We start from the raw sequence: 12938 nt of genomic DNA on the forward strand, positions 1-12938 counted from the left end.
GCGACGCCACCGCAATCTTTATCGATCTTCAATCTCGTATAGCGCGCAATTTCCATTTCCACTTTCTGCACTTTAGAGCGAAGATTTAAATGCGTATGTACGCGGATTTCGGAGGAAGAAAAGAAGCGAAAGCGAGAGAGAGATACGAGATTCAACAGCGGAAAGTTTGCAGAAATGACAGATCATCTGCAACTTGTATATAAATAAATAGAAATAAATCCCCATAAAGAGAGATATCACTCGACAATTCTGATACATCGATTATATACAAATTTTTATAAAATATAAATGATACAAAAAACAAACTGTTTCAATAATGAAGCTTGACATATGCTTTGCAATTAATTTTCTATTTACTTTTTTTTCTTAGTAAATAACTGCAAATTCGGATAAATTTGTTTTTCTCATATTAGATATTTAGATATATATTATATATCTAAACGTAGGATAACATGTATCTGTATATACAGTGTGAGCATTTATTATCGTACATGATTGCGTATTGTACAAGATAGTTTGAAATAAATATTTACAATAATAATGATGATCATGGAATTAACAAAATATGGCATATAATACTATTAACTTTGCGTATAGAGTATACTCGCATACATTCATCATCGCTCAAAATTATCGAACGATGTCAAATAATGAACGGAAAAAATTGTAAGAAATATAAATGAATGATGGGCGTGGCAATTACCCAATATAGTCGAAAAATTAATATTTTTTATACGATATAACAAAATCTATATATTTATTTATAGAAATTTAACGTCACACATTAATTTGTCGATCTGATAAATTCTGGATTTAAATCATCAATTATCTCAAAAATAAAATTATCGATTTTTGCAATGGGTACTAACTTATTATAATTGTTCGCTAGGTGTACATCAGCTGTTTGTAATTTCGAACCAGTCTCTTGCATAGAAAAATGCATGCAAATATGTCATGGACACGATAAATATTCACGCGATGATGACCTTCGAGAATAAAAATGTGAGATTTACGCGGCGAGATTATGCTTAGTTTCGCCCGTGTGCGGATCCACGATGACCTTCTTCTTGTTGACGGTCGAGGTACCTAGAGGAAGAGGAGAAGAGTGCGGCTCGCTGAGCGGCAGGAATCTGCCATCGGCGCATTCCTTGAACAGGAGCTCCTTCACCCGCTGTCTTCCCTTCTCCTCCTCTTTACCATTCGCCTTGGGTACCTTTTCCATCATCAGCGTCAGCAGCTCGACGACGAGATACGACTCGGGCTTGTACAGCCTAGTAAAGTGCAGTCTGATGTGTTCGCCGATGTTCTCATCTTTCCGGGGAATGTAATCGCAGTGCGGACACGGCGGAGTCATGCGCTCGATGCCGTGGCGACGCTTGTGCGCGTCCATCACGTCCTTGTCAGTGGTGGAGAACGGACAGCTGAGGCAACGGATCGTTTCCGCATCGGCTTCACCCGTTGCGGAGATGATGCCTTTCTTCTGCATCAGTAGTAGACTCTGCCTATCTTGATTGGAGGTTTGCAAAGTGTTGGCGACATTGTTACCGGAAGACGCAACGGCGACGGACGATCGCGAAGACTTGCGCGACGAGGTCGACGCGGCAGTTATGTCAGCGATGCTGTCGCTGTCGAGGGAGATCCGATCGTCCTCGTATTGTCTGCGGGACGCTTGCGCTTCCGCGTTTGCCTGATGCTTTTTTATATGTTGTATAAAATTCGCGTAATACTTGACCGAGTAGTCGCACGTGTCGCAGCGATAGCGCTGCTTGGCACCGTGTAGCGATTGATGGACTCTATACTGCTCGCGCTTCTCGAAAGCGGACGGACACTTGTGGCACTTGTAGCGCTTTTCCTTCAAACGGCCATTTCGCAAGTAACCCTGGTAGACAAAGTTGGGATTACCGCGCATGAAGATACCGAATTGAGGATCCGGTTGCATAGACAGAATGGGAGTGGAAACAGAAACTGCGGAGGAGGTAGTTGCAGTGGTGATCGGCGTCATTGTAGTCGTTTCGCCGCCGATTTCGTTGTGTCGTCGATGTACCACCTGATGTTTCACCAGATTCTGGGCCGTTTTTGACGAGTAGTCGCAATCATTGCACTTGAACCGATTGTTCGAACCATGCAAAGTCATGTGGTACTCCAAGGCGTCCAGTTTGAAGTAGCGAGCTGGACATTTAGCGCATGTAAACACCTGATTCCCTCCAGTCCTCTGAATGGTCACGGCGTTGCTGTTTGCGCTCTCATTGATCTCGACAACGATCCACGCAATGTTGGGCACGCCACCGTTGTTACCCTCCTGATTCGCCGCCTCGACGCACGCCGTCGCGGGCGGTGGATAACGCTGCGAATGCCCGTACAGAGACAACAAATACTTGGTGCGTTCTTGATACTCGCTCGAGTGTGCCTTTTGATGTGCCAGCAGATGCGTCGGCTGGCGCGCCGCGTACGAGCACCATTGACACGAGTGCGCTAGCTCTGTAGTATGATAGCGCAGGTGGATGCGCAATTCCTTCTCGCACAGGAATCGCGCCGGGCATTTGCCGCAACAATGCACCAAACGAGAGTCGTGCAAATCAGGTTCACTGCCCAATATCGGAGTATGCGTCAGACCAAGTAGAGTGGCCAGATCGCTCGCCTGTTGAGAATCGGGCCGTGTCTCGTCTACTAGGCAGTGAACGGTGCCCAAAGATCCGGCGTGCATCTCCGTATGCGCGATCATAATCTCTCGACGCGTACAGGTGAAGCTGCAGTCCGTACAGGCGATCAAGGGACCCTGAGCCGGCGTATCTACGTGCATCGTCTCGTGGTCACGCACTTCCGCACGTCGCGACGAGACGTAGGGACAGTGACGACACTTGAGCATCTTCGTCAGCGTGCCGTCTAGTCGCGATACCCAGACGAGCGGAGCGTCCGGAAGAGCTCGAGTGTCTAAAAGAAGCGACGGTGGAGGCGGCGGCGATGGGACTACACCTGCCGGAGCAGCTTTTGAGGTTGTCGTTACGTTGTTGCGCGACGTTATCTGAATCACTTGTTCTATGGATGCTTCGTCCTTCGCTCGAGAAACTCCTGTAAAGCCAAACATTTTAAATCGCGACAAATGTCCGAGTATGATGTTTCGATTTGAATGTGCAATTTAATGAAACTTACCGACATCGGAAATTGACACTTGTTGCAATTTACCCTTGGAATTTGGTGACCGGATATCTATGTTTTGCTGATGAATAGCCGCCATTTCTTCCCCATGAAGTCTAATGTGCTCCAACAGTTCTCTGTGACACACAGCAAACAGTTTCATTATATATGTGTGTATATATATAATATTATTATATATGCAATATATAATATTATTATATATGCAATATATAAGATTATCACGTTATTTCTGTACTTTTCTTTACATAAAAACAGAAAGGATTTCTCAATATTACAAAAGAGAATTACTGATATTGAAACATCAAACTACTATTCCAGAAAGAAAGAAACAACGTTCATGTCTATAAAATGCGTTACCAGCGACACATACGCCTTTGTACTAACGTAGTATGGGCAAAGATAGCATTTAAATATAGCTTCCAAGTTTGGCCGATGGTTCATCCTATGAAGAGACAGAGTCGCAGCGTCTGGTGCCGAAAAGGGACAATCCCCACAACCAAATGGATTCTGTGAAAAAGACAAGCGCATTAGATTAGAATATTTGATTAAAGATAGCCGAATATAAAAATATAAATATTAAAAGCAAGAGAGAGAAGAATATTTCTTATTCTATTATATATAAACTATTTGTATCTTAAAGTAACAGTTGCTCCGTTTATATTATTCAATTATCTCTGTTCAGGTATCTTCTTTCTTTTCTTTCAAAGTACTCCTCATTTAGAGATGGAATATTCAAGTTTGAGCACGAGCAATCTACGACCGCAAGAAATAAAATGTAATAAAACTGACAGCATAAAACTTACTCTCTCTTCAATGGTTTCTTGATCCGCAGACTCATAATGAGACTTAACGTGCAATAAGACGGCGTCTTTATTGAAATCTCGATAATTGCAACGTTTACACTTCCACTGAGTGCGTTTGCTCTCATCGGTCGCTGTAGATATAGAAACTGAACCGCCACCGCTGGCGGTCTGTATATGCATCGTGATCGGATTGTTCTTCAGCAGAGACTGTCCACGACTCTTCATTGCCGCTTTGAGCGGTGGAGGTGGTCGCAAACTCACGTCCACGTTATGACCGTTCTGATTCGCCTCGCTCGACGGCAAGATCGTGACGGGAGATTGCGATGCGAGATCAATCGTCGGAACGTACTCTTTGTTTCCTACGATTAACAGCTTTGTCGAAAAAGGCCCGTCAGAGGTTTGGTTGGTCTCCTCTATGCTACGTTCCTCCATACGATCCTCGTCCCACGGTTGTTGTTCCACCTAAACCAAGAAAACATTGCGCCATGTAATAAATTTCGCAAATTTCTCGCATTCGACAAGATATGATGTCATGAGAAATACGTTTATCAAATTACACGTCTACGTCGAAAATTTTGTATCGCGTTCTTTATTTATGAAATCGGTTTCATATGATTTTCACATAAATTATGAAAAATATCGATCTGAAATCTTTTTCGCAAAGAAAGATGATATCGATATTTGTATGTCTACAATTAATTACTAAGAATATGCTTATAATGAATGTCACAATCAAGGCGTCTGAGCGCCGTGGCCAAATTGTGGTGCCGAGATTCTGTCATCCCTTTCGCAAGGCGAATTATTATATTGCACATGAAGTAACTACGATTCTCGGTGTGATACAAGACTGAATGAATTATTCTATTATATAACTATTAAGATTCATTATTTCACCTGTGCGAGATATTTGTTATATTTGGAATAATTCCGTCGACCTGTCTCATCCGTCATGAGCACTCTGGCGGTCGTATGCACTGCGTCTTTAGCCGCTTTAAGTTTAATATGTTTTGTGATGTCCCATCGCCAGTTTGAACGATACGCGCACATAGAACACTCGAACGGCTTCCGGTTTAAATGACCGACTATATGAACGTGAAAGCGACTTGCGGTGGAAGCCCAAAATGGACAATGGGGACATTTGAATACCCGCCGCCCGCTCGGATGTGTCGAACCACCTTCAACCTGACAAAAGGTTTTTCTTTTTATCGTTTAACAAATTCAGGATGGCGGTAACGAATATGTAATGAACTAGTAACAAACTAGAAGAGAGAGATGCTCGACATCCACTATGCAATATGTAAAGCACATTCTTAATAATAAACGAAGAAAAAGAAAAAAAAAACAACGAGCCTCTAATTATCATTCTCTAATCAACGTTTCGCGATACACAGAGCTTCTGCACGTCTCATAGCAATATGCTGTGCCAACACTAACTAGTAGTATAACAAATCTTGAACTATTATATGGATAATAAAAATTATAAAATACATGGCTAAAATAAATATCCACATAGCAATAAAAAAAAAAAGTTTGCTTCACATAAAATTTCTATAAACGCTCGCGTTCCACGAACAAACTGCTTTCAGCCGCTTTATATAGACTTTACGATGATTTTCGCAGATATCTTTTTGCGCATTAATTTTCTTATCGTATATACATAAATCATGATCAAGCACTGTACCGAGGATCCAGAAGAATTTAGTCCTCTGAGATTCGCGTCCCAATCCATTTGCGATGGGAAAGCGTATTCACCACGGTACGAGGTCATGCGGACGTCCGAGCAATTTGTTATTTTCTCTACACTACTATCGATGGACGATGTCGTGTCGTTGCGCGAATGGCAGCATTGCATGTGCACTTGAAGATCGGTCGAACTCTTGCAACGTCTTCTACACTTAGGACAACGTGTCGTACCCACGGATACACTGAGCGCAGTGTGATGTGTCTGTTTGTGGCAAGCTAGCTCTTCCATGCTACTAGCTTTAAACGTACACCAGCATTTCAAATCGTTCTCGCTACTTACAGCTACCTCTGGCACGCCGTTATTATTAATCGACGTCGCCGTCGTCGTTAGTTTTTCCTTAAGTTTATCGAAGAAGGAGGCGTTCTTTTTCTCAAATATACCAGCCGCGGAATTAAGATCCCTCTTTGAATTGACGACCTGAGATCAAACGACAAACACGATAATGAAGTAAGAAAACACACTGTGACAAAAACATGAATAATAACACGTTATATCGGTACAACATTACATTTATATTTTATATAACAGAACAAATTGTTCTCAACCAACCTCTTTATTTCCATACATCTTGGCCAGCTCCGTATCTCTCGCAATTTGCGCCAGCTCGGGTCTCACTCTGACCCGTGGAACTTTCAGCAGAGTCGTGGTCGGCCCGCTATTGCCAATCGTATTATTGGGCTTAGAATTAGCTAAACTTAATGGAATTAATCGTGGCAGTGGTTTCTTAGGCTTGGTTGAAGTATTCGGCGCGTGACATTCCGCCAAATGACGTTGCATCGCGGAATCCCAGGATGTTATAAATTGACAGCCCTTCTCTTCGCATTTCAATGCGATGCATTCGGCACTGGCCAGAGCGCTTTTCCTATCGTCTATCGAAATTAACGAATGATCCGATACGAACGAATCGGTTGAATTGGCCGACGTGGGTGTGCTTCCAGTTTTATTTAACGCTGCTCGAAAGTCACTCGCTCCAACCTGACAGACACATACAAAAAAAAAACAGGCTCGTTAAAGACAGACTGATCAATGTATTCCAACGTAAAGAAAATAACAATTGCGTATTGCGCCTACGTTACCTGATTATAACGTTTCGGACTATTTCGTGGCTTACGTTCGAAAGCGTTATTACTTTTGCGGTTGACGTGACCCACAGGTGGGTCGTGATGATACGACTCGTGCACCGTTAAGCTCTGACGGATATCAGCGGTAAAATTACAAGCACGACATTTGAAAGCACCTCCACCTCCATGATTCCGCATGTGTCTTTCTAGATTCCACTGAAAAATAGCGTTAAAAGAGACACACATATAATCTATATAGATATAATCTCAAAGTAATCGCAAAGCTTCTCTCACTGAAAAATCCCTGGAAAACTTGTGACGTAATAATCACACGTATCTCTCTCTATCTTGCGAAAACCAAGTAGGATTATGAAAGAACAAACCTTATACGCTGAACTAAAATCGCAAGCATCGCACTTGATCATCGGCATAGAATGATATTTAACATGCTTAGTGTAACGCGCTCTGATGTGCGTCATGTAATCGCATTTTGTGCATCGAAAGAATTTTCTTTTCAAATGATGCACTCTTTGGTGATTTTCAAGATCTTTCACGTTCAATGTGACATACGAACACGCAGGGCAACGATTTTCGACTGGATTGTGCCCGTTTTTGCCCTAAAAATTACAAGAAAACATATTCCTGCGAACTATGAGTGTATTGTCTTTATATGAATGACTTATTTTTATACATCGTCACGCAGAGTTGGAGAAAAGTTGAGACTGTGTAAATTACAACGCACAATGCCTTTTTCTTTTCCTTTCTTTCTTTAAATCACGTATTTCGCGTATCTCTAAAATAGCTCAATCTCAAAAGAGAGGAAAAAGCAAAGATAAAATGAAAAAGATAAAAAAAAATAAATAAATAAAAACGAACACGAGAGCGCAAAATCGGAGACGTAGTCCAGGATGAATCCGGACGGGAGACGAGGAACGTCCCGGCCTTTTCTCCTCACCTTATACTTGTGCTCCTTTCGGAGATGCTCGAAGTAGGCCTTGATGTCGGGCAGCTCTTTGGGAGGTTTGCAGCTCTTGCACTCGTACGAGGCCTGCTGCTCGTTCGCGATCGTCTCGACCGTTTCGGATCCACCTTCGACGGACCTCATCTCGACGTCGACGTCGACGTCAACGACGTCGTTGTCCTCTTCCGTCATGGTCATGGTCACCTCCTCGTTCCCCTCGACGCCATCATCATCGCCATCGCCGTCGCCGTCGCCGTCGTCGTCGTCGTCGGTGTTGCCCATCTCGTTCGCGGCGTCATCCGTCATCCTCCCCGCGTCTTCTCTCTTCTTCTCCTCCTCGTCGCATCTCTTCGCGCTCTCTTCCAGCTGATCCTCCTCCTCGCGACTCTTGGCGGCACCTTTAAGGTTACCTTCCGATCTGCGCGTCCCGTCCGCGTCCGTCCTCGTCCGTGGCTGCTGCTGCTGCGAGCGAGGTCGAAGCGCCCGCAACCGGGGCGGCCTTCCCGACATCTTGGACGAGAGTCGCGCGCTTCCGCGCAGATTTCTTCTCTCGCCCTTGCCCGCCGCGGGCAACATGGCGTCGACAGGGGAACGATGATATTATTATTATTATTATTATTCTTCACCAGTCTCGGAACAGTCTTCCGGTTCCTCTCTCGTCGATCACCGTCATCCTCCGGATGGTCTCCAGCTGGCGGGCGACGACGACCGCGATTACGCTCCTGTGGCGTCTATTACCGTTCCTGGGCCTTGGTGCATAACGCACCGAGTTGCTGGCAGAATGGCCACGCTTTTCGCCGCTTCTTCGAACGTCCACCCGCAGCGCCAAGAAAAGGAGCGATATCAAAGACCTTTTTTTATTGGAACGATATCGTCGATCATCGGCGATTAGCTGGCAATTTCTAGACTGCTTGCCTTCTCGACATCGCGACAACAGAGTGTATCACCGTCTCTCTATCTATCCGTCGTCGACACGTGTGTGGCTGTAACAAATTCCGGTTCACGTTACGTTACGGTCCGTCCAAGCGGATGTGCGCGCGCGCGCGCGCGCATCTGTGCACGATGGAGGAAGCGATCTAGACGCGCTTCAACGACGACGACGATGGCAAATGGCAACAGCGAGCGCGGTCCGCCATGTCTTTTTTATTTTTTTCCCCTTTTTTTCGATAGAGAAAATTCACCCTTATTACGTCAAGTTTATCTTTCCTTTTGATCCGACAGGAATTTAACGCGAAAAGGGAAATACTTTCCGCTCCTCTCCTACCCCCGTTCTCTCTTCCAGGTTCCCTGCCTCGAGTCTCTCTCTCCTCTCCTTCTTTAATCGGTGCCGAAAACCCGCTCGTTCATAATTAAGTTACTCGATTCGTTACTCGTAAACGAGATCCTTCGCGCGCTTTAAGTTACATCCGCCTAAATATGCGATATCTCGCCTAGAAGTGCCGAGTGTTGAGCCACGCAAGTTTGCATCATCAAGTCGCTCGCGAAATCATGCGCGGTGAACGAACGCAAACGTTTTATTTCCTCATCTCTCTTTCCCTCGCAAGAATCGCGATCTCTCCGCTTAAATCGTATCTGACATTCATGTTTACTCTGTATAAAAAAAAGGTACATATATATATTTTTTTGCTCGTTAAAAACGCAGGGAAATAACGCGCGATTACACGAGATAATTTTTTAGATACTTTGCGGTATCACACGCTGAAAAAAAAAAACAACGCCCCGCCAGGCCTCTCCCAATCTATCGCTGGTCTGTGAATGAACGATATAAATATGGCTACGTTTTTCAATATCAATGATTGCCATTCGTTCCCTCTATCCCTCGATCTATTATTGATTAACGCCACTTGAATGCGCTTTGAAAGTCTCGACGCCGTTAGATTATTGAATAATTTCTCTCTCTTACACTCTTTTGGTTCGAAAGGAAGCCGAGTGTGTAGATTTCGCAGGCGTTGAACGGGAAAAAGTGCGCGGTGACGCAAGAAAACAGCTGATCGAGAGAGGGACGGAATTATGACAGCTCTATATCATCGTCTTACCGTTGAAGAGAGAGTCGTTATTGGCTAGCGATTCGCGAGACGTAGATTGAATTTAGTCGCTAAAGTGGCTTTCACGCGCGGCCGCGAGAAGTCCCAACATCGTGTGGCCACACATATGACGCCATGATTAATCTCGCGCTACTCTACTGTGACGTGCTCTCTCTATCTATCTCCCTCTCTCTCTCTCTCTCTCTTACTTGAGACAGAGTATCGGCGGAGTATCTCGAAGGAAACACGTCATCTCTCAATGATACGCCTGCTCGAGCGAAAGAACGTCTTAGAAAAAATTTGTCATCCATTTTAAAAATTTTCACAACATATTTGAAAAATTAAATGCAATTAAATTAAAAATATATAAAATTATTTATGTTGTGGTGGCTTTAAAAAATTTTATCTGTCGTATAGCCCGAGGAAAATATTAAATATAAACAATATAAATTTACAATATATACATAATAAAAATTTATATAATATATAATATAATATAAATAACATCTTGGAAATAATATGTTTCCTTCAAAGACTCAAACAATACAGACTATATTTATCTTCTATCTTTTATCTTATTATATTAATAATGACAGCTGCTTCGTGTCCTTGAAAATGGACCCTCGTGTTGCGTAAGATTGAATGTAAAATTGTAAAAAAAAGAAAACGTTACAAACTCTGCGGGATCCCTCTTGATTTTAATTTGCAACGTCGAAATAAATAATGAAGGATTAGACTCAGAGTGCGCCCGCATCCGTGCAACGTGTTCGATTTTAGTTTCGTTCCGACAATATCCGGTAGAGAGAAACGGAGAGGAGAGCGGGTGGGCACGAAGGGTCGACTCGGGGAAAACTCGATGGGCTTGTTTATTCGGTTCGTACACGTGTATGTTGCGCGCGCGCGCGCGCGCACAATTTTTAGACCACGCGGATGAGGAATCATTATCGGGTAACTCGAGGAGAGACCCGATAACTCCGGACCGTATATAATAAACTTGACTGATTCGGATAACGATTTCAGCATTAATTCCCCGTCGAGTCTTCCCTAGAAATTAGCGATAAGATTGCAAAACGAATCACGGAATCAATTAGGCGGCCATTTTGCAAGACTGCGGTTCTTCAAGATCGAGGGGGGGGGGGGGATTCTACTAGGATCAGCTCTCGCGCGACGAGTTGCTTTCTATTTTTTTTACACGCTCGACTATGCTTGTTTTGATCGTTGATGAGGAACCGTCGCGAATTAGAACGAATACACGAATAAAAATCGTCCACGAGGGTACTTTTTTAATTGGAAACAAACCTTCGTTCACCTGCGCCACCGTATGTCTGCGGCGACGAGTCTTTTGCGAGTAGGTTATCTTGCTATCGAGGCGCACGCGATCGTGGTAGTGGTTGGCGACGACGTCGACGTGACGATTAGCGTCGCGTCATCATCGGCAACGATCGGCCAATCGAAGACAACGATCAGCCGACGAGAAGGACTCGGGGACCCATCGATCGCCACGTCCGTTCGTCGATCGAAAGTATATCGGATGTTCCGTCTCTCGGAAAGAGTATCAACGCTGCGGCATGAAAGTGATGAAAGAGATCGCCGTCTCTTCCTCTTAGGCTCCCCTTTTTAGAGTTCCCCACCTCTTGCGCGATATTGTATTCCTATCCCTCCTCTCTCACTCCGGTGCTCCGACTCTCGCGCGCCTGATCAGCGTTCTTCCGTTCTCTCCGGCTCTTCGCAATCGCGATATACTTCTCGTCGTCGGCGTCAACACTGGCCGACGAAGCGGATAGCGGATCTGTAGGAACTGTAGGAAGACTACAAGGAGTCGAGCGAGCGCAGCCCCTTCCCTCCCCCTCCCCCTCCCCCCTTCTGCCGCGCCCCGCGGTCGGTCGACTCGACGACGGCGATGGCGAGGTGGCGCAAGGCTGGGCGCCATCTGCAATTCCAATTCCGACGTCGGGAGGAGATTCGTAGCCTGCTTCTTCCTGTTCTTCGTCGCTTTTTCCTCGATCGCTACCTGATTATAAATATCTGATCCCGCGTCGATCCCTCGTCGCTCGATCCTCCTGCGATCCTCTCCGCGAGAAGGAGCGCCTCTGTTTCCGAGAATGTTGGAAAATGATGACGATGACATCACCACACCCGATGACCTCTAATTACGTAACATCCTACCGTATATTGTGACTCTCCGGAGTGATATCCGAGCGCGCTTTTGTTTTCCTTTTCAGCCGTTATCCAGCGTGACACGAGCCCCACGAGCCTTTATTATATGTCCTGTATTAGATCCGGTTCCTCTTGCGAAAGATCTTATTTTATTTCATCTTTATTTAGAAGAGATACCACCTTCGTTTTACAGCCTATTTTATCCTGAAAATTACACTTTATTAGAAGAGATATCAAATTATTCTTTTATAATCTCGTATCGTTCATATTCTTTATCTTCTTTATGAATAAGATAAACAAAGAATGTGTGAGCGATGCGAGATAAAATGATGAAAGAATGATATCTCTTCATCATTTCATGTAGGATATATTACTATTTCTGTATAATTACTTTATAAATGATTCTCTCAATTTTTTTTCTTTATATGAAGATAAAAAAAGACTGCGCTGCACTCGGGAACGGCGTCGATGTGCAGGAACATCTCCTCGAGCATCATCGTCGTATTTCTTGGTTTCAGATTCATGCTGATTTGCGCTGGATCTCGATGGTTTTTCGGTTCGTTCAGCTGGAATTCGAAGCAAAAGCGAATTTTCACGAAAGCCACATGTGTTTAATTAATACTTTTACTGCGAAAGAAAAGTGCGTGTTTACAAAGCGTTCCAAATAATGCGTAACATATGGAATTTTTGGCCTCGATCCGGAGTCGATTTTTGTCCCAACAAAAATGCCGAGGAATGGCATCCTTTGTCACAAGAATTTTCATCTGCGAATGTCCAATGTGCGAAATAACAATCGACCATGAAGAGAAGGTATACTTTTTTCTGTATTATTATTTCATAAACAATTCTCTTAATTTTTTTCTGTGGGAAAGAAAATATTGTTAGCACAGTAAATGATATATATATAATATTGATGAATGTATAGAAAATCGAAATAATTAAGTATCTAGTGATCTAGTGTGAAACAGGTATGCATTATCTAGTTGAAAAAAAATTAATAATTTATATATCTTCTATTACATATATAATTTT

The 12938-nt window shown here is 43.8% G+C and overlaps 1 protein-coding gene across 6 annotated transcripts; it reads right to left on the reverse strand.

Moving 5' to 3' along the window:
• Nucleotides 1-465: 465 nt before the first annotated feature.
• On the reverse strand, nucleotides 466-11571 carry LOC145942807 (uncharacterized). Of its 6 annotated transcripts, none has more exons than XM_083049845.1 (11): nucleotides 11049-11571; nucleotides 7720-8708; nucleotides 7148-7381; nucleotides 6780-6980; nucleotides 6253-6678; nucleotides 5983-6120; nucleotides 4854-5141; nucleotides 3960-4421; nucleotides 3527-3663; nucleotides 3151-3272; nucleotides 466-3069 (listed from the first exon to the last, which is right to left on the reverse strand). In XM_083049845.1, the coding sequence occupies exons 2-11, from the start codon at nucleotides 8299-8301 to the stop codon at nucleotides 1010-1012; spliced, it is 4650 nt and encodes a 1549-aa protein (XP_082905971.1). In that variant the 5' UTR covers nucleotides 8302-8708; nucleotides 11049-11571; the 3' UTR covers nucleotides 466-1009. The 6 variants fall into 6 exon arrangements, with proteins under 6 accessions (XP_082905971.1, XP_082905966.1, XP_082905967.1 ...); XM_083049840.1 differs by having other exon boundaries at nucleotides 5641-6120; XM_083049841.1 differs by lacking the exon at nucleotides 11049-11571 and adding an exon at nucleotides 9762-10163 and having other exon boundaries at nucleotides 5641-6120.
• Between the last annotated feature and the right edge of the window lie 1367 nt (nucleotides 11572-12938).

This window comes from Prenolepis imparis, unplaced genomic scaffold, assembly GCF_030444845.1.
Source record: "Prenolepis imparis isolate NDT839.2.m4 unplaced genomic scaffold, iyPreImpa1.0 SCAF_11, whole genome shotgun sequence".
Taxonomy (NCBI): domain Eukaryota; kingdom Metazoa; phylum Arthropoda; class Insecta; order Hymenoptera; family Formicidae; genus Prenolepis; species Prenolepis imparis.

What these genes read in the sequence shown, in the direction of transcription:
- LOC145942807 (XM_083049840.1), bottom strand. Translation starts at nt 8,301, where the DNA reads ATGTTGCCCGCGGCGGGCAAGGGCGAGAGAAGAAATCTGCGCGGAAGC. An exon ending in GAAAGGAGCACAAGTATAAG is followed by an intron (nt 7,382 to 7,719) that starts GTGAGGAGAAAA and finishes TGTAATTTTTAG; the next exon opens with GGCAAAAACGGGCACAATCC. An exon ending in AAGAAACCATTGAAGAGAGA is followed by an intron (nt 3,664 to 3,959) that starts GTAAGTTTTATG and finishes TCTTTTTCACAG; the next exon opens with AATCCATTTGGTTGTGGGGA.